The sequence below is a fragment of the Plectrocnemia conspersa genome, unplaced genomic scaffold, assembly GCF_051122295.1.
Source record: "Plectrocnemia conspersa isolate PC_06_02 unplaced genomic scaffold, ASM5112229v1 ptg000013l, whole genome shotgun sequence".
In the NCBI taxonomy this organism is placed as follows: domain Eukaryota; kingdom Metazoa; phylum Arthropoda; class Insecta; order Trichoptera; family Polycentropodidae; genus Plectrocnemia; species Plectrocnemia conspersa.
In genome coordinates this window covers 17,953,323-17,974,520 of record NW_028277177.1, presented here as the reverse complement: position 1 = coordinate 17,974,520, position 21,198 = coordinate 17,953,323, and the positions used below count along the sequence as shown (strand labels likewise).

The 21,198-nt window shown below is 30.4% G+C and overlaps 2 protein-coding genes across 2 annotated transcripts; one reads left to right on the top strand and one right to left on the bottom strand.

The window, feature by feature from the left end:
- Positions 1-1,714: 1,714 nt before the first annotated feature.
- LOC148227466 (sodium-coupled neutral amino acid transporter 9 homolog) lies at positions 1,715-11,373 on the top strand. The gene is made up of 11 exons (XM_088201834.1): positions 1,715-1,928; positions 5,322-5,408; positions 6,735-6,873; positions 6,943-7,031; positions 7,956-8,113; positions 8,188-8,352; positions 8,622-8,849; positions 8,911-9,107; positions 9,173-9,277; positions 10,062-10,291; positions 10,362-11,373. The coding sequence occupies exons 1-11, from the start codon at positions 1,828-1,830 to the stop codon at positions 10,534-10,536; spliced, it is 1,674 nt and encodes a 557-aa protein (XP_088057960.1). The 5' UTR covers positions 1,715-1,827; the 3' UTR covers positions 10,537-11,373.
- A 1,163-nt stretch (positions 11,374-12,536) lies between these two features.
- Positions 12,537-16,786, bottom strand: Pgm1 (phosphoglucose mutase 1). Its single transcript, XM_088201833.1, has 7 exons — positions 16,478-16,786; positions 16,317-16,398; positions 16,055-16,254; positions 15,756-15,912; positions 13,429-14,026; positions 13,109-13,372; positions 12,537-13,002 (listed from the first exon to the last, which is right to left on the bottom strand). Exons 1-7 carry the CDS (start codon positions 16,733-16,735, stop codon positions 12,864-12,866), a joined length of 1,698 nt encoding a protein of 565 aa, XP_088057959.1. The 5' UTR covers positions 16,736-16,786; the 3' UTR covers positions 12,537-12,863.
- Between the last annotated feature and the right edge of the window lie 4,412 nt (positions 16,787-21,198).

The window sequence follows — 21,198 nt, the reverse complement described above, 5'->3', positions numbered from 1 at the left end:
ACAGGAATCTTGTAGATCCGGTGATTTATTATATCCGTGACTGTTTCGCAACAAAGAAATATTCTCTTGTGTATTATTTTTTCTAGTCGTAACGAGGGCTTTTGTATGGTCCATCCTTTACGCTATTGTCTTGTTTCCTTGTTGATGGATGCTCATTTTGGTCACAGTAAATTAATGCAAGTTTTGAGAATAAAACCCTTTCAAACGTGGGCATCTGTGTGTGGTCGCCACAACACGAATAAAACTGAACTCTAGACATGCACAAATTTAAGCCTTAAGAATGAGGCCATTTGGTCAAGCAGCGCAATATTTTTGTATATTTTATTCATAAATTGTGTCAGGACCATCTGAATCATAATAAAAAAAGTGTCACAAGGACTTAATAAAAGCTTATAAAACTAGTTGCTTCATTAAGACTTAATTGGTCAGTATTTAAATAGTTTAATGATCAGTACTTCATTATGCGAGTGGTCAGTATTATTTCACTGTAATGGACAGTATAAAGAATTAAGTTAACCAGGCGTCCTGCTTTGAGAAGGATTGTTTTCCTAGTTTAAGAAAAAATAAAAATAAGAAAATTCTAAATTAAATGGCGAAAAGCGACGACAAGTAGCGCGCGGGCTCAATTATCCGATGATAGATGGCGCGCCCAGTGGTATTTTTAGGTTGGGGGGGGAGGTAAGGGGCTCCAAAGGTGCCACTTCTGGGGGCGTGTGTAGGGCTTGGGCGCAGCCTCCAGCGACGCGTGACATGCTTTGCTTTTTACGACTTGGAACCAGTGTAGAACTGGGTGGCGCGCAGGGCTCCACGGGGCGCGAGCAGAACGTGCATCTCCGGGAGCGCGTTGGAGGGCCCGAGGGGGACCTAGTTTTGGGCCCAATGTGTATAACTTTACAGTAAATAAGACGCTACGTCAATCTGTTTTATATATGTTTATTAATGCATATGTTGTTTTAGTTTACCAAAGAAATTAATGTAATACAGGTGTCGGTGTTGAGTGAATACTTCGAATTGGTACGCTGATTTGGAGCATTGATCAAAGTATGTAGTCAAAGCCGAATTAAAGAAGTAGTGGGATGGTGAGTTCGCCATAAGCCCTTTTATATAACTGATTACTAGCAGATCTGACTATTCCAGAACCTAGTTTATTTTTATCAACTTTATCATTACTCCATTTAGAACCCTTTTTGTTTTCTTTTAAAATACAGCATTTTAAGCCATTATAATTACTCACTAAGTATAAATAATCTTATTGTTTTAAAAAATCTTTTTCTCTCTCGGGTTGATATAACTAGACTAGCTAAACCAACTCTCGCTAAAGAGAAGGTAAAAAGCTTTTTTGTAATTGTGATAATTTCTCCTTTTTATTATTAAATTATTTAGGATTTCCCGCAACTTGTATTTTTTTTAATAATTACTTTGTATTTTATACAAGTTTCAAATATGCCATATGACAGTCTTTTGGTGTCCCTTTTCGCTTCTTCCCATATTTAGTTCATAACATAATCCTAACCCTGCTTGTACATAATTGCTTGATTCAATATTTTTTCTGACCATGTTGAGATGGTAACAATATTACGCAATTAATTTATAAATGGAAGCAATACATGTTTATCCTGTATGCATTTGCTTACCATATAAAAGTAAAACAAATGTTTGTGACTACTGGCAAAATGAGTAAATTTAGCTATCGCTTCTGTTGATTCTAGATGAACTCACGTTTGATTTGCTCTCGAATGATAAATAAAGTGTTTGGGTCAAATTGTATCATATCGTTAACAACGCTAACCGCAAGCGCACCGAGATCCGTACAGAAAACAAAACATCATGCCGATCAGAAAAGGAAGGAGGCCCAGGAAGTCAGAAAATGCTTCCGGTCACGAATCTCCAACTTTGGGAAGCTCTCTGGAATCTAGCGGAAGCAGCGGGTAAGAATAATTTATTTATTTTCTCATTTATATATTTAAAAAAATATTAATTCATGGTCGATTTTTTTAAAAAAATATTGCAAAAGTTGTATTTGTGTCTACTGTTACAATTATAAATAATTACGCGAGAGTTAAATTTGCATTAATTGAGTTAGCAAAATTATTAATAGAAAAATGATAAAAAATGTATAAATTGAATATACAAATTATCACTTCCTAATTAAACATGTAACCTTAATTGATCTCATAAATAATATATAATACGTATGTTTTTGTTTAAAAGATATTATTGTATTTTATTGTATTTCAAATTATCATATCTTTGAGAGACATGCGCATAATATGAGTAATGAGATATATATATTTTTAATGGTATATCGATTAAGCTCATTAAAATTAAATTGTCGATTTGAGATACTTTCCCAAGAATATATAATTTATGGCAACAAAAGATTTACGATGCAAACGTATCTACTTTTCGTCGTCAGGGAAACAATAAGTACTCTTTTCGAGATAAAGCTTCAGAGCGGGCAAGGTCAGATCAACGACACTTTTATTATATTTATATTATAAATAATAGACAACAATATTATACATTAAAAATATTATTACATTTACAATAAAAAACAAATAATGTGTGTACGCACACATGCACTTTCTTAGAATATTCTGAATTTTAATAATTATAGTATGATCAAAAACAATCGAACAATTTTCCAGATTGTACTATACCAAAATCAGGTCAGTAATCATTAGTAAACGTGTGTACACACACACATAAATCAATTTGTCATTTATTCATTAGTTCAAGGCCTTTCGTTGTCAAACGTAGCGATAATATGTCCAGCATTATTATTGGAAATTTTCTGAAAAAAAAATAGTTTAATATACACGCTTTAGAGAGGTCATATTTTTGGTCACACGTGATTGTGGCTTAATACGCATCTTAAATTTGTCATAAATATTATGATGTAATTATTAAATATACGTTCCTGTATTAGTAATACAAGACACATAATATATATTCAAGTATATAGTAGATTTTTGTTATCAAATTATTTTATAAGAAATTTTAAGTAAGAAATTATTTTTAATGCTGAAATTCCACATATTATTAAATATATACTTTCAAATTCCTAGCTACTAATACAGTAATTTTGTATATTATATACTATTATTTTTATCCTTTTGGAGTTAATGAAAAATTAAATTAATGCATAATTAAAGTACGTTTATAAATTTTTTTACTGTTTTTCGAACATTTTTTTATTTGAAAATATAAACATAGCCTTGTATCGATTTTATTTTATAAACAATGTGGCAACAAATTAAATGTAAATAATGTGATTCATGTAAAATGTTTGAATTTCTATTTGAGTATCTTAAGAGAAAAAAAATCAAATATCCTTCAACTTACGTTACAGATTAAAGTTTAAGTGCGTATGTATAACAATCAAACATATTTCCGGGTGATAGGAAAACTCAAAAATGACATGTTTATATAACAATTATGGAGAACCGCTTTAGTATCTTTACTGTATGTTATCTTTGCAGTTTTAACTGACATTGAAATACTTTTAATGTTAACCGTTACAATGAATAACACCGTGTGCTATTTTTATAATTTATAAATCGTGATTATATAACTATAATATTATCTATGTTTCATAAGTATGCATATTGTGAACAAGTGTTGCCAGCCTGAAAATAGTGTCATTTATTTTTGTCACTATCTTCCGTTTTGAAATTAAAGTTCTTAACCCTTAATGCATGATGCAACAACAATAGAATATTTCGTTGTTTATTTATTTATAAATTCCGTAGTTCACACTCTATCTGAGAGATAGCGCGATTTTTTCTTCGCAAATGTCCACACGATTGATTGACATTAAATGTAAGAAAGCTAAAATTAAAGCTGTCATTTTATATTTATGTAATAATTCAAATGCAACAATGTGTATTGCCCTTCTCCCCACTATTCACCGGGGAAGTCATTCACATTCTTATAGATTTTGAAGAAAATCGGGGGAAATATTTTATTTAGCACTACACTACTACATAAAGCCATAGAACTACTTAAGTTCTAATAACAGTTTGAATTATGTCCATACAATTTGCGCAATAATCATATATTGTAGATGTATGTATGCAGGGCCGGCCCGAGGGGCAGGCAGTACAGGCGATCGCCTGGGGCGCTAGATCTTGTGGGATGCTATGAAACCAAATAAAGGCGCAATATTCACTTAAAATTATCAAACAATATTGTTGAAGAATATAATCTGATATTAGTTTTTTGGCAAACCCTACTGTGTATTCTTTAGATTATTTCACGCGCAAAAAATCGCGACGAAAAAACTACAAATTATTAAATACCCACAATCACAAAAAAGAGTATGGTGTCAAATATAATATTAGATAACTTTAATTCTATTTTTGAGCTCATGTAATGAGTTATTTAAGTATTATTAGAGGCGAGGGGCACAAATTTAGTTTTTGCCTGGGGCGTCAAATAACCTAGGGCCGGTCCTATATGTATGTATTATAAATATCTATGTATATGCTTTTTTCACCGAGCTGTTGTATCATTGTAGTTATTTGTTCTACGAAAACTGAAAATCACTCTGAATGTTCGTAGGGTTACAAATTTGTTAGTTTTATGACTCTTTTAGCAGATATTGCGTAAGCAATTTTGCTGCTTTATCGAAATTATTAAAACTTAGACATAATCTGTTAAAAGTTGGTAATTGGAGTTATTCAACTATTCGTAACTATTACCAATTATTCGTAAGATATAATTTGAATGATCTCGGCACATGAATGGAATTTGTACTGCAACATATATACGTATTTTATAAAATAACTAGTATGCAATGCTGTAAGTTGATATTATCATTTTTTTAGGTTTGTTGAAAATATATTTAAAAATAAAAGCTCTGATTTCCTGAATCAATTTTTCCCTATTGCTTATTATTAAAATCTTCTTTTTCATTCTGTATATTTGCTTATTGCAATGTTTTATATATATATATTTTAATAACATTATACAATGTATAAGATTTATTTTTAGTAAGTTGTATATAACGCGTTTTTATATGTGGACTGGCAACATTATTTACAAAGTACGCAAATATATACGTTCAGTTTCAAATGATCCAGGGATATCCGTTCAGTAGCAATCCAAGTTCTATAAATTGAACCTTTAAGAAGTGATGTGCTGTTTACAATAACTTACGATATGTTTCCACGTCATAGTGAAAACAGGAAGCTCTCTATCTGCGTGGGAATCCTAATTCAATGACGAACTTTTGTTTACACACCTTGAAAACGTCAACCTATTATCAAATTTATGGTTTTGCGGCATAAACCATGTAAACTATATAAATGATGTTACAGAATGTTCGCTAATCAGTACTCGGACTCGACAGACTACGACCAGTCGCCTTCGAGCAAGTCTACGCCAAAGTTTCCGCCGGCTTTCAGGTGATCTATTTTTGGCCTTAAAACTATTTTTATCAAGCATCGTTTCTATAAACAGAGTTTTTAATTACTATTTTTATTATATTATAATAACTAACATTTAACCTATACTTTTAAGTTGTAAGGTTGCTTATTATATTATATATATATATATAATAATATGACAATAATTATTTACCCCTTTTCCCATTTTATTGCTTTAGTGTTTTATTTGTAAAAGTGTATATTTAATATATTTATTAAAAAAACATTGTTTTATAATGACATCATTTAACTTCAACGAATAACATATGACGTGCAATTTTAAAATATATTTTAGATTATGTCGTTTATTTGTTAACTTTGAATTGCCAAAGTGATAATAGCATTAATTATCTGAAAATAGATAGTTTATATTTTTATACCATTCGGGTTTTCTTAAAGTAATTTATTTTCTTAGTAATGAAATAAAATGTGTGAGTTTGATTATTATATAATAACATGTACACAAAATAGTAATGGTTTTATATTACCATATATTTCTTATAGAACTTCTTTTGCAAAGCACACAAACAAGTTCACGAATAGCTTTAACAATAAGGCATGTTTTATAATACTTTCCTTACATGTATATATGTACATCGTCACTAATGTGAATCTGAAAGGGAACAGAAAACAATGTACGATGTTAAAGCGAGTTTATATATCAATGCCCATTGTCTAAAACTAATAACAATATTATAAAATATTATGGAATTAAAATTTTACGATTATTACCATCGAATTGAATCAACTGTCACAGTTCATTTGGTTGTATTGCAAAACATTTCAGATTTTTTTTATAGACTAAAACCATTCTCCAATAACCTGTATTTCATATTTTCTTTAGATACAGTTCGACTTATAAGAACATAACTTCAGTTTTAATTTTATTTAGCTTAAGTATACAAGATTTAATTGTAGAATTTAACCAATCCATTTTTATCAATAATCATTAATTTGTATAGAGAGCAAAAAAAACAGAGAATTAGGATTGAATTAAAAACTCAATTGTATACATATTTTTAAAATATAACTATAAATAGAAGATTAGTAAATGCATCGCATGTAAACATACTCTAATCAACTGGAAATGTATGTCAGTATTTCATTGCGAACGGATAGGAAACTAGGACATTAAACCATAGAAGCGCGAGAATAATCAAATTAAAAGTTTATATAACATATTATATAGTATTAGTAATTTATGGCGTTCTTAATTGACATTGTTATAGATACTAAAGGCCAAGGTCTTGTGTGTAGACTAAAAATGTAGATATGTATTAACACAGTGTAATAACTGAATTACAGACAACGAGAATTAATGGCGTTCGATAGAGAACAAAGCAAAGAGAACATGGACGTAAAAAGACCACTTTTGGAAGTCAAGCTGGGGATGGACAAGTACAAAGGCTATACTGAATTGCCCGGGAGTAACGAAGAAAACGCTGTAAGTAATTTTTCATTAGATAAATTGCTTAATATTTTGAAATTAATAGGTAATTTTAATTCATTTTAGAACAACGTTAGCTATTTAGCTTCTTCACAGTCATACGACAGCTTGAAGATGAAAAGAGAAGATAACAAACACAGCTCATTGGTTACTATGTAAGTTAAATTTGTATTGTTATTAATAATTTATAATATGTATATATAACTTTAATTAGTATATGCCTTCTGCAGTTTGGACCGTTATTTTTATTAATAGCGTGCTTTAAATGGCACAATTTGATTACATTAATTATGTGATGTAACAATACAAAGTTTTACATCAACATATAAATTATAAATTTCACTATAAATAATTTGATGTGATAAGTGTCAAATGCTGTTGATATTTTTGTTTTGGTTTTTTTGCTCTCAGAGACAACGACAGACCATCATCAATCATTTGAAGGTTTTTTTATGTCCCGGTGAACTCTACAGTGAACCATTTCTTATTTTGATTAGGCACACGGAGAGAATTTGTGCGATAGTGATGGTTTGATTGAATTTTCGAGTGACCTCTATCCGTTGCAATTCGATAGCCTTTGGTGACGATATAACATTTTTTCTGTTGTTTATTTATAATTTCGCAAGGTCGAAATGTACGAAAAATGATAACATCAAATCTAATATTTGTGATAAAATTTTTGATTCTCAATTAATACAATAGTTCCACTGACTATGTGAGTGATGAAGTTGATGATAATGACAAAAGTTAATAATTTTACTATAATAAGCATTTACAAATGCATTTGTAAATGCTTATTCTTTACTTAAAAATTACTATTTCATCCTCCTTATATGTCTGATTTAGCACTTAATTAAGATGAAAAATACATTGTAGTACAGGCATTTTTATGAAAGAGCGATAAATGCGTAGTTAAATAGTACCTACAAAAGTTCTATGAAAAAGATCTAATATATATGAAAGCATGCATAGTCATTACTTCTAGATCTTTGTATCCTTCGTATTAAAAACATAGTATGATTTACATAATTAGAGCACTTTTTTAAAATAATAAAGATTATTAAAATATATTCTTATAGATTTGCTGTTTGGAATACAATCATGGGAAGTTCATTATTAACAATGGCTTGGGGAATCGAACGAGCCGGTTTATTGCCCGGCATCATCATGATGACCATAATGGGAGGATTATGCCTTTTTACGTCTCACATCCTTTTAAGAGTCTCCCATCATCATAGTAAGTTGATATATATTATATTATAAACTTAAGACGTTGTATACAAAAATATTTATTAATTATTTTTTCAACAGGCGGAGATGCAGAATGGGAGGTATCAGATTTATGCAGGATGCTGCTGGGTCGTTGGGCTGAGATCATAGCTAAAATATTTAGTGTTGTCGTTATGCTAGGCGCCAATATAGTATATTGGATTTTGATGACTAATTTCTTATATTATTCGGTGAATTATTTTATAGGTAATATTATAAATTAAAAATTCATATAACATCTAGAATCAATATCAGATATGCCATATTTTAAATAGTTTATTTAATACATGTGAGGCATCTATAAGCCGTTAAACTAGTTTTTAAATATCACTATAAGACACCAATCAGAGGCAAGTGTTTTTGGTCATGTGATCAATCATTACATAATAAAATAAACATATCTGATATTGATTATTGCTATTAAAAGTACATATTTATACATATAAAACTGACAAAAATATACATTCAACTTATAGATTCACCTGTAAATATAACTCAAATGCAATTAGACAACAACGGAGGAGTATTGTGCCCGGGAAATCCGGCAATCAATATAACAATGACTGATAACGACCTCGGTCACAGCTCGTGGGGTGGATCTTATTGGGATTTATACTCGAGCGTTCCAATCTACGTAGCAATCATCATATTTCCATTGTTGAACTTCAGATCAGGAACTTTCTTCACAAAGTTCAATTCTTTAGGTATGTTTAATGTTTTTTATTTTAATAATTGTAGTGTCTTAATTAATATTTATTATTTTAGGAACTCTTTCCGTATTGTATTTGATGCTGTTTGTGATCATAAAGGGGGCAGGTTGGGGGCTGAACATTGAATCTTGGGTGTCTGAGTTTACGTTTAAGAGGCATTTCAGCGTATTGAGCGGAATGTTGGCTTTGAGTTTTTACATTCACAATATTATCATCACAGTAATGCGACACAATAGGCAACAAGAAAAAAATGTAAGAAAATAATTATAATATATTAATGATAATCTTTAACTACATTAATGTTATCTTATTTTTAGGGCCGTGATTTGAGTATCGCATTTCTGTTGGTCATCATAACATACATGTTAGTTGGAGCTGTTTTCTATGTCTGTTTCCCGCTAGCTAAAAGTTGCATTGAAGATGTAAGTACACATTTAAATACAGTTATTCGACAGTAGTGCTTAAGTCGCTTATACCACATTTACTTACTTTAAATAATACATAATATATTATTGCCCATTAAAATCATGATAAAGTTTAATTGTTTTCATCGGTAAGTACATATAGGTGACATATATATAATATAATATAAGAGAAGCATTCATCTCTCAAATCAATTTTTGTCACACTACTGTCCTTGAGAAATATTTATTGTTATAGCGAAGGCAAAGTGAATTAAAAATAGCTAATTTAAAGCAAAAAGCTAATGAATCGCAATTAATAAAATTATAGGAATAAATACATTCTCACTTATGAATTTGCTAGTCAGTTTTGATGGATCTAATTTTTTCAGCAGAATAATTGTGTTGCCAACCTCGAGAGTTAGTTTGCGCTTTGGTAATTTAAGATCTCTAGTTTACTAGACAAATAGCTTCTACGTCCATTATATTGTCAGTTAAAATAAACGTGCTGTAACTGGCATCGCCTCTTGAAACAATGTAATACAATGGAGGATGATTTCTTCTTTGATGGGCATACCAAATAAAAAATGCTGTTATCAGTGTCGAGAGAATTGTAGTATAGTTGTAAATAAATCCAGTTTTGTCACTTGGAAAATCACTGATAACTCACTGTTGCTGAAAACGTTAAATCCATCCACCGAATAGCAACATAGCAATATGATCCAATGTAAATGTATGGTTCTGTCAAAAGTGTAACATGATGAATGTAAATTACAATTTTATTATATATTTTATATGATTTCAGAACATTCTCAACAATTTTGTCAAACATGATGCATTAAGCGCCGTTGCTCGTGTGTTACTTCTCTTCCAAGTAATCACCGTCTATCCGTTGATCGCCTACATGCTCAGGATTCAAATTTTAGGACCGGCTCATACAATCAGCAGATGGAGAGTCATTGTTTTCAATATATTCTTTATGACTATATGTATACTTTTTGCTTGCTTCATGCCAAAGATTGGTACCATTATAAGGTTAGTAAATCCTATTAAGTCGTCATATAAATACCAATAAAATGAAAATTAATTAGATGTTGTTTTAAAGATACACCGGAGCTTTGAGCGGCTTGGTTCACGTATTCACTCTACCGAGTATGCTTCAAATAACGTCTCTCTACATCAGGGGCAAGTTGACCATATTCAAGATCATTTTCTATGTATTCATATTCTTAATAGGAGCTTTTAATCTGTTGGCTCAATTTTTCATAGTCGATAATTGATCAGCTATGTATTCTTTTTTTGTGTTATTGACATTGAATTATGTCGCATTGTAAATATTTCAAGAGCATGAAGCTCAAGGTTTTGATGAGATACTGAAGTATGTGATTTATGCAATGTTATAAACTAAGGCGTACATATGCGCCTGGAAAGTGCATTATGTTAAAAAACAAAGCACAATATCTCCTAAAGACGTATTAAAAAAATGATGTGATTTGGATAAGATTGTGATGATATACAACGTATATTATAGAATTTTTATAATTCAACTATTATGTGAATATTATATATACATATATCGTTAAATGTTATCGTTTTTTAAAGTTATTGTATTATATAATTATGTATATATTATTAAGCGTAGTTGTATAAAGATTATTTTTTATTCCTATTTTTTATAATATAATATGAAACATTAACACGTCACATAACTGATAAATGTTCATATTAGTTACAATCAATTAATTTTAAGTGAAATTTTGACCTAAGTAAGATAGAGCCTGACTTGAAATATTAAAGTAATTGTTTTAAATTTATTATATTTCTATAGTAACAAAAAATCAGGTCGAATGATTATTATTTATATGTATTAAAAAAAATTAAATGGTTCTGCAGATTATATTTTAAATTAAAATATATTTAACAGAAAATATATTATATTTATTTGTAATTATTGCTACTGTATAGATAATTCTGTTTTATTACCTAGAAACTGAATTATTTGCAAATTTTTGTTATTATGTACTATTTGAAATTGTATTCTTTAAAAATATTAATGTGATTTATATTTTTTGTAATATATGTAATATTTTCTATAATTATAAAAAAATCAATAAATACATTTTCTTTTATATTTTCAATGATAATATTTGAATAGTTTTAATTTATTACAACAATTCTATTTTATAAAAATATATCTTCAAACTTGTACTTTAGTAGCAATTTATTATATTTTGATATGAAATACACGTATATATCTATTAGGCTCTTAAAAATATTCTATTATTATAATCTGTTTTTAGTATGTATATAATCATTGTTGAACCTAATTTAACCTAACTGATGACGTACTATAAAAAGTAATACAAAATAACTACATACCATTAGCATATGAAGTGTATAATTTTCAAAGTATAAATAGGAAATTGTTAACCACTGTAACACTGAGCGGAGGAGGGGAGCAGAACCGTAGCGAAGAGGGGACTGATGACCCCGGGCGCAGAATGAGGGGGGCGCCAAAACGAAGTTGCTAATAATCCATACTTGCATTTATATTTTATTTTGCAAGTACTGTTTTTTGCATAGTTTGCATGTCTTATATTCTAAAAAAACAGGTTTATGGAACTGGGAATTTTTAGATGCATGTTATAAACTGTTTTTTTTTTGGCATTTCCGTTAATGCATTTTAGTAATAAAAGCTGAGAAACTTACTTAGTAAATTATCCTTTTCTAAGAAACAATTATATAGTTAGATAGTTTTTTTTTCAGGAATTGTTTTTCAGTCATTTCGTTCATTCGTTTAATTGTGGTTGTTATATAATAAGAATTTAAATTTGCCGATTTGTGAACTGGTTAGTGTTGATAAATTGTAGTGTGATAAACTATTACGCATTTATGCAGATTCTTTTAACTGTTGCAATATCAATTGCAACATTTACATCTCCAATAGAATTTTGGAAACTTGTTCCAGAGTCAAAGTACCCCATCTTAAAAAAAGCTGCTTACTGATCTATTTAGATTTTCGGTATAACCTATTTCTGTGAATATCTGTATTCGTCTATGACATTTATAAAATTTTCAAAATTAAAAAATAATTTATTTTATATATTGCTGATTTTAATTGTCATTTCTAAATAATTTATGTAGCTGTCATTTGTAATGAAAAATAAACACGTGTGGCCAGCACAAGTACCACACATAAATAATAGAGCGATTAATAAGGTTGAAATAACAAGAAGTTGTTTTATAACATGAATAACATATGTTTTATTTAAAAATAAAAATTAACATTTCAAATATAACAATAATATATTATAGATTTTAAAATAATAATAATAATAAAAACTGTTGCATTATGTTATATATTTTTTTGTTCAAAAATATACTCTTAAATGCATAAAATATGGGTCAAGATAATTAGCATATAATGTATATTGCACAGCCAAGTTTACCATATATAAAATTATGTAAGCGATATGTTAAATTATAAAGTACATGTATAAGATTCCTATCCCAGCTATTGTGTACAATAAAATACACAGAAAAAATCCATATGTAACAGTTCGGGCAACTACGTTCTACATATTCACCAGATATATGTATACTGCGTTTATGTTATCACAGTTGGCTGATCGCGGCCAGTGTACATTTTAAGTTGAGATATTTGCAATGCGACTTCAATTAGAGGCTTCAACATGACTTGTGCGTCTCCTGTTACATCGGTTGCTTCATATGAATCAATATACAACCTGAAAGATTATAATACAATTAATCTCTATAACTATTGTAGTGGAATAACTACATTATAATACTCAAATATTGTATATTAAGAAGATTTAATGTGGTGGCTATTACCTTACAGTAGCCCCTGAAGATCCAGTTCCACTGAGCCTCAAAATGATACGAGAACCGTCATCGAAAATAATGCGGAGACCTTGTTTATTCGCAACGGATTTATCGATCGGATCGATATACGAAAAGTTATCGCCGAGTTTGATTTTATAAGTTTTAGTTCCATAAGAGAATTCTTTGCCGACGAATGAAGGATCGGTGATCATTTTTTCGATGTCATCCATCATTTGATTGCATGGTTCGGCAGAGCATTCTTCATAATCATATCTAAAATGAAACATATTTATAATTTAAGAGTATTAATAACAATATTCTTTAATTACCTGGTGAAATAATTGCGTCCGTATTTCTTCCAGTGATTGTTCAAGACTTCTTCGACAGATTTACCGGTACTAGCCACAATCGATAACCAGCTCAAGCACGCCCAAATCCCATCTTTTTCTCTGATATGATTCGATCCAGTACCGAAGCTTTCTTCACCGCACAACGATAACTGATCAGCGTCCATCAAGTTACCAAAGTACTTCCAACCGGTCGGTACTTCGTACATTTTTTGATTCAATTTCTCAGCGACAAGATCGACGGCAGATCCGGTCGGCATGCTCCTTGCGAAACCGCGAGCACCGTTCTTTTCAAAATACGGAATACAGTTGAGATTGTCGGCCAGGACGGCCAAAGAGTCCGATGGTGTCACGAAGAACGACGCCCTTCCTAAGATCATGTTTCTATCACCGTCACCATCAAAAGCAGCGCCAAAGTCAAAATCACCGCTTTTTACAGCATTAACCAAATCAGCTGCGTATGTGAGATTCGGATCTGGATGAATACCTCCAAAATCTTCTAATGGTGTTGTGCGAGTGATGCTTTTCAAGGATGCGCCGAGTTCATCGATGAAAATTCTATTGACATAAGGTCCAGTTACTAAAAATAATAGAATAAATCAGTATCTAGAGTTAATGAAATGTTAGATTATATGATGGATTTTTATGAATTTAGGAGTTTAGTCTATCTGTTTTAGGTATTTCAGAAATTAAGCACTTGTGTGATAAAATGGGTGCTATTTAACAGGGAATTATTTTGAGATATGTGCATTTAAATAAATATTTTGTTCCATACAATAAACTGTTTTTACATTTATGTAAAGTATAGCTTCGGATTTTGCTTCGGAAAAGTATTCATTAGAGATATTCATGGTGTGTTTACTGTTCTGACCAATGCTCGCTCGCTCGCACCTAATCTTTCAATTAACAATTATTTAGTTTAGTTTTGTAGCAAACATATGATTTTTAATAAAATGTTCAGGCAAATAAAAATCAGGAATACCAACTTAATTATTTTTTTTAGCACCAAGTTGCACTGAATTTTTATTAAATCCATTAAAATGTTACTTTTTGCTTTTTCGACGTTGAAAAAAAATAGAGTACCAAATAATATTTTTTTTTACATATTTTTCGACTCCTTTAACTGCGTTCAAAAACTTTTGATACAATATCCGTGCGCGAATACTGTTTTTAATGACTTAAGAATTGAGTTTTTTATACATAAACTTATCTAAAGTTTTTTTTCAATTCATAAAAGTTATTATACGTGTCGAACATTCGGTGTAAATTGTAAAAAGCGTTCTACAATACAAAAGATGGGGATTTATTCGCGCACTCCATTTAATTTTTTGATAAATTGATGGCAGCGCCGCAGTGGCGAGAATTGGAAACAACTATAATTATTTGAAAAATAATTAATTTTAATATATCTGCATATGTTTTCGAGCAAAACACAAGAGATTTCATAAGATAAAAGTTATAATATTATGTTCAAGTAATTTTAAACGTTAAAATATGTGAAATAACTGTGCTACAAGGGTCAACAAGTTCATGATAGAAGCCACTCGCCTATAGAAGCCATTCACGCCTGGGGTATGTTCAATATTACTTCTATACATGTCAACCGCATTGAAAAGGTTAAATTTAAATAAAACCTTTTAAGTATTTTCTAAAATCACAACTGATATTTTCTTGATACATTCTTATTATGTATGAAAATTAATTTAATTACAATTTTGTAGTTGATTTTTCTAAATTCCAAGTTTTAATTTAAGTGCCCACATAAAAGTGACAACTTTATTTCGACCTTGAAGTTTTAAATTTATATCACTTAAGTGCTGTGTTATATCTGTATTGAAGGCCAAATCCTGCAAACACCGTGTATCTTCAAGTTGTTTTACTGACTTTCCTTTAATTTTTTCAAACATTTTAATTTCATTGCAAAATTCCCAAAATTGTATCAAAATTTAATAACAGGAGAGTTTTGTTTTGTTTTTTTATATTTAGTCCGTTTTTTGATTATCAATGAAAACGAGAAGGGCAAATTTTAATTCTTGCTCGGGATGCTGAATATCCTCGAGTCGGCCCTGCAGTAGCGAAAATATAATTTAACTGATAGGCGCTAGTGAAATTATATGCTGCTCTAAAATGACAGCACCGGCACGATTTTATTGCTTTTGACGTGACAGTGACCCCTTGAATTTGGCCAGAAAAATCCATGTCATTTAATAAAATCGAAATATTAAAAAAGACCAGTGATTGGCCAATTTTTGCTCCCTCTTGGGTCATTTCCTATCTTTACTTTCCAAACATCCTTCCAATAGATTTACCTCCATTCATTCCATCAATGAGAACGTTGAATGGCTTCCTTTGCTCTGATCCTTTGATCAACGTTTTGATCTTGTCAAAATCAAATATGTTCTTCATCAGTGTGACGTAATTTTCGACGCAGTCAACAATTTCTATTTCAAATGGATGATGTTCAACCTGAAAAATATTTTTTTATGTCATAATGAAATTGTAATTTGTTTTTATTGCTTTGAGCGATAATATTATCAGTTAGTAACTAGTCAATATGACTTGAAATTATATAAATATAGGGGTCAGAGTTTTGAGATAATATACGCACGTCGAAATTGTATACACCGACTCGATCGATTGGACAATATAGCATGGGAATGATTTTATATTGAGTGATCTTCGTGGTGAGGCTATATATGTCGTTTGTGGTTTGGTCCGGAGCCGGTCCTCCGTTGGAGCAGTTAAACTTGATTCCAAAATCATTGTTAATACCACCGGGGTTGTGCGAAGCGGTTAAAACAATTCCACCTTGAACATATAATACATTTAATAATAAATAATAAACATTATCTTAGATTAGATAGCTTTACCTAATGTTTTATGAGCCCTAATTAGAGCAGATACTGCAGGCGTAGATAAAATTCCATTTTGACCGATTATAAGTTTGGCTACCTAAAATTTGAATGAAAAGTTTTTCAGATGACCTTTGTCAATAAGTGTTATATTTAAATAGCGATCGGTTGATACTCACTCCGTTGGCGGCCGATATCTTGATAATGATGTCCACCACTTCTTTGCAAAGATATCTTCCGTCTCCACCTACGACCAGAGTGCTCCCTTTGATGGATTCACCGTTGGCATCCAAAATGCACTGGATGAAGTTTTCCGTGTAACGAGGTTGAGTGAAAACCTTTACCTTCTTTCGAAGACCGCTAGTGCCAGGTTTCTGACCCTCGAACGGAATCGTGGTCACAGTTTGCGCAACGAATATCATTTTGCATTCCATCATTTTTCGGTTGCCGCCAACTACTGTCTGTCAGACCAAAGTCAGTTCGAGGTCAAAGTGTTAACGGCTATCGGGTGTGCGCATTTTCAGCCAACTAGTAAAATTTCAAAAATACAGCTTTTCTTACACGGTGGATATGTTCCACAAAAAATCGTGTAAAAAGTGATAGAATACATAGAAAAATTTAAGATTGATTCATTTAATTTAAAAAACCAGGTTATTTAAAAAAATAGCAACAATGTAGTATAGAAAATCGTGTAAAAAATGTAATAATAAAAAATAAATAAATAATTTCTAAAAATAGTTTTTATTAAAATATTATACATATTAACGTAATTTAATTAAAGAAAAATAATACAATATATGCAATATAGTTTTGTATGTACTAGTCATCGCAACTTGATAATTTATGCGCACATTTATGAGGGACTGGACAAAATTTTCTTTCATCGCTGGAAATTTTTGACATGTCTTATGTGTTAAAACTAATGCGTCTAAACTCTAAACTAATGAAACCTTTTGTTTGTAATTATCAACGACAGTTGAATTTTTAGTTACTAAGAAATCTATTATCACTTCTGAGTTTTTTGTTTCAAAGTTGTTTATAAATTTCTTGATACCCAGCCATATATATCTACAGGCCCCGTTGGAATTTCAAAGCCGGGATCATGAGTGAGAAAATGTTGTTCTATATTAGTAGCAAATTGCAAGCCCTCGTGAATCAAAACAGCTGTAAGTTGATTAATTTTGTCTGTATCTTCATATTTGTTATTAAGATCCTTATTACCACCGCAATCTGTCATAACTTTAATTAGTTTCCCATTATCTAAATGTTTTTCAACCAATAATTCCTAATAGCACGTGATTCAGAAACTTTTACAGATTGCTGTGGTATAGAACTTTCACTTTTAATGCATTCTGGCCAAATTGATTTCCATCAAGCATTTAGGGTAAAAGCCTGCATTTGCTTTATGGCGGAAGAAGCATCTGTAATACAATTCAAAATAATACAAACACCGAGACGGAATAACGCGCGAAATTGAAAATATTAAATATATAATTGTTTCTGGGAATCGCGTTAGAACAAATAATTGGTGTAAAAATATGTATTCATTCTTTTTTTGGATCGTGTTATTTCAAAATCGTGTAAAAAAGAGTTGTGTGTATTTACAAATTAATAATATACATGAAAATTATAAATTATTTTACTCTCTGCATTTCGTCGCTCTTCTATTCATACTTTGGTTAGTAACTATTATATTCTTTGTTCTGTGGTTACCATACAGTTTTTTTCATCGCGGTTTCCAGCATTAATTTATTTAAAAGCATACGAATTTAAGTATATCTGTAGATTTTTTTTATTAGTCAAACATTTGATATATTTCATTAATTATAAAAAAATATTAATTAAATGGCCGTCTCTGGACTTTTTGTAGCAGTGGTTCTTTCGATGACTTTTTCGTACATTTCAGGCGATATCTCGGCTATAATTTGGCGGATGTTGGTTTTTTTTATATGTTCCAACGTTTCGGGCTTGTCGGCGTATACACTAATTATAGCGTAACTCCACAAAAATCCAACATCCTTAAATCGCATTATCTTAGCGTTTTCAAAAAAGTAACCCCAATGACGCTGCCTGATCACAATGCGCACTTTTTGGACATGTAATGCTCTCTCGAGAATCACATGAGAATTTTCCTTGCCCCATATGCGGCAATTTTTATTATTAACATATACAGAGAGGTGGAAATGTGCCTCAGCAGAGAAGAAGATTCTCTTCTTTGAAAAATCAGCAAATCTGCGTTAATTCTTCATTGTTCATGGTCTTTGGGCTTCAGTTTTTGTGTTATCTGAATCTGATATAGGTGTAGTCCAGATGCAAAATGCATCGAAGGGTGTTGCGTGTAGGGATACGCGTGCTGGTTAGTTCTTAGGTCTGAATCCAAAAACACGTGTGCTTGTGTAAAAGCTTTATTCAGCTCGGCGTGGTCCGACCGCTTCGTAACGACGATCGGAGCCGACTGGTGTCAAAATTGGGGGCTTTCCCGAACGCGTACAAACGACGAAAGGGAGCCATAAGAAAAGCCTAAATGCTACAAACGCATACGAATCGACAATTACGGGTCTTCAGCCATACGATGATGCACAGGCCTTACCCTATCTTTAACACTTCCAGTCACTTAAATTTTGTTCACTATGTTGCAAATTGTTTGCTCAATAGAACGATAAAATTGACTATAATTTTCCCGTAAATTTCGAAACAGAATTGTTACAGAATTGTTATTTCTGTAGTACAATTGAACAATTTTAACGCATTGGGCAGTGGCTAAGCGATCCATTTCGAAAATGTCTTATTGCAAAATAATATTTGACACTTTACACACGTGTGATTACTGACATATGCCAACATAGGAAATTGGGTCAATCTGTAATATTTGTGTATGATATTTTAATGTATATGTGTTGATAATATATAAGGGAGGGGGGGGGGAAGGAGTAACTTAGTTTTTGCCTGGGACGCTAAGTAAGCTAGAGCCGGCTCTGATTGCATCAGTAGCAACATTTCAAAATTTTTTTAGAAAAAAGTTATGTATGTAAAATAATGTTCATGTAAGAATATAATAATAATTCTTATTTCGGGTATATATGCCGAGTGGTATGACGTATTCTGACTAGGACGTCGGAAGAGCTGTTTCATGAACTGTTTGAGATTAAAAACCCTAATTTAAACTTTATGGTTTTCCCCTATTTTCTTGATTACTTTCATCGAATCTTACAGAATAAATTTAGTTTGTTAAATTATAATAAACCGATATTGAGATATATTTATTTAACTGCTACAGTATAATATTCTAGAAATTAACTAGTCTTAACATGTAATTTTTAAGAAATTAAAGCACAGTAGAAGGAATTAAAGGGGCAATTGAAACGTTTAAGATGAATATTTTTAAATATAAATTTATAGAAAACATTTGAATACTATGTACATTAAAAGACATTCATCATCTAGTATTTTAAATGTTATTTTACCCTCGATCGCGATCGCGCATTTGCTGTAATGCTTACCATTGTCACTAAAATATTATCATTTAGCAATGAAGTCTAAGCACCTAACCATTAACTACGTATCGCCACACAAAAATATTAAGCAATTAATCAACATAATTTAATCGCATATAGTGATAGATCGTTAATAAAAAAGACAAGTGTACTATTTGTCATTTTTATTAATCGTTATTTTATCTTTGTTATTATTCGTTGCTAGAATAATCATCATTAAAGTTTTATTCCCTTTTTTTCTATGATGTAAGTTGTAGTTACGTTTTTTATTAGCTGTGAATGATATTATTAACCTTAAAATAAAATAAAACTCGTTAAAAGTTACTAAATATATTATTTAAACAATTTGAAACAATCGGCATGCAGTTTTCAAGATATTCATAAAAATGTTACATAATTATGAATTTCTATTGAAATAAAACATGTACAAAACAAAGTATTCATACAAAACAGAATAAACTTCATATAGTTACATTTTTCAAGTATTATTGTGAATAAAAAAATAAGAATAATATGCATATTTTACATTTATAGAGTAAGAATAATAAAACATGCGAACACAATTATACACGGAAATTCACATTCATCATATAATTTCTAAAATACACACAACAAAGGTTTTAATATGCAAGTAATAGAAATTCCTTGAAAAATATAAAATGTCATGCATAAAGCCAAAGAAAATATGATGCCTAAAAATATATAGAAATATTTATAAAAACCAAAATGAATATGATGATTATTCCAATTCCGGATTGGCACTAACAAAAAAGCAATCTTTATACCCAAAATTATATGATTAAATAATGATTTTATATGCTAAAACCTTTGACTTAAACCTTCATATAGTATTAAAATACAAAAGAATGATTAGAATGTTTATCGGACTGGGTCAATGGCGGTAAGTAAGTCATAGATGTTTAAAATCAGGGATTATAATTAGTCTAAGTTAGAGTAAATTATACAAAAATGGGACGATTACTAGAGAGACAATTCGATGGTGAGACAATAAAGATGTTTGTCAGAAATCAATAAAAGATTAATAATGAGATTTGAAATGTGAACGGTATTCACATTTGAAGATTCTTCGTCACTATTCATTCTTTCATATTTTTATCAGAAGGTTTTTAGATGATTTAATTTTATCAAAACTACCCACTATTATTATAAATTTAAGTTTATTGCATTTGTTAGTGCCCAATCGAGAATATGAGAATAAATTGTCATTATATTCAACCCAATTGAATTTAGAAAAAAAACGGGTGTAGACAATTTCATAAGCACTTGACATATGAATTATCCATGTGGCAAAAGTTTTAAATTTTAGTAAACAGTGTCACAATAAATTAGCAACTGTTGTTGTTTTATTAGTATATGAATTTGGTAATATCAAAATGTATAGATAT

Coding starts and splice junctions, on each gene's coding strand:
- LOC148227466 (XM_088201834.1), top strand. CDS start 1,828: ATGCCGATCAGAAAAGGAAGGAGGCCCAGGAAGTCAGAAAATGCTTCC. Junction 8,353..8,621: donor TTCGGTGAATTATTTTATAG/GTAATATTATAA, acceptor TTCAACTTATAG/ATTCACCTGTAAATATAACT. Junction 10,292..10,361: donor AAGATTGGTACCATTATAAG/GTTAGTAAATCC, acceptor GTTGTTTTAAAG/ATACACCGGAGCTTTGAGCG.
- Pgm1 (XM_088201833.1), bottom strand. CDS start 16,735: ATGATGGAATGCAAAATGATATTCGTTGCGCAAACTGTGACCACGATT. Junction 15,913..16,054: donor TCGGTGTATACAATTTCGAC/GTGCGTATATTA, acceptor AATATTTTTCAG/GTTGAACATCATCCATTTGA. Junction 13,373..13,428: donor GGACGCAATTATTTCACCAG/GTAATTAAAGAA, acceptor GTTTCATTTTAG/ATATGATTATGAAGAATGCT.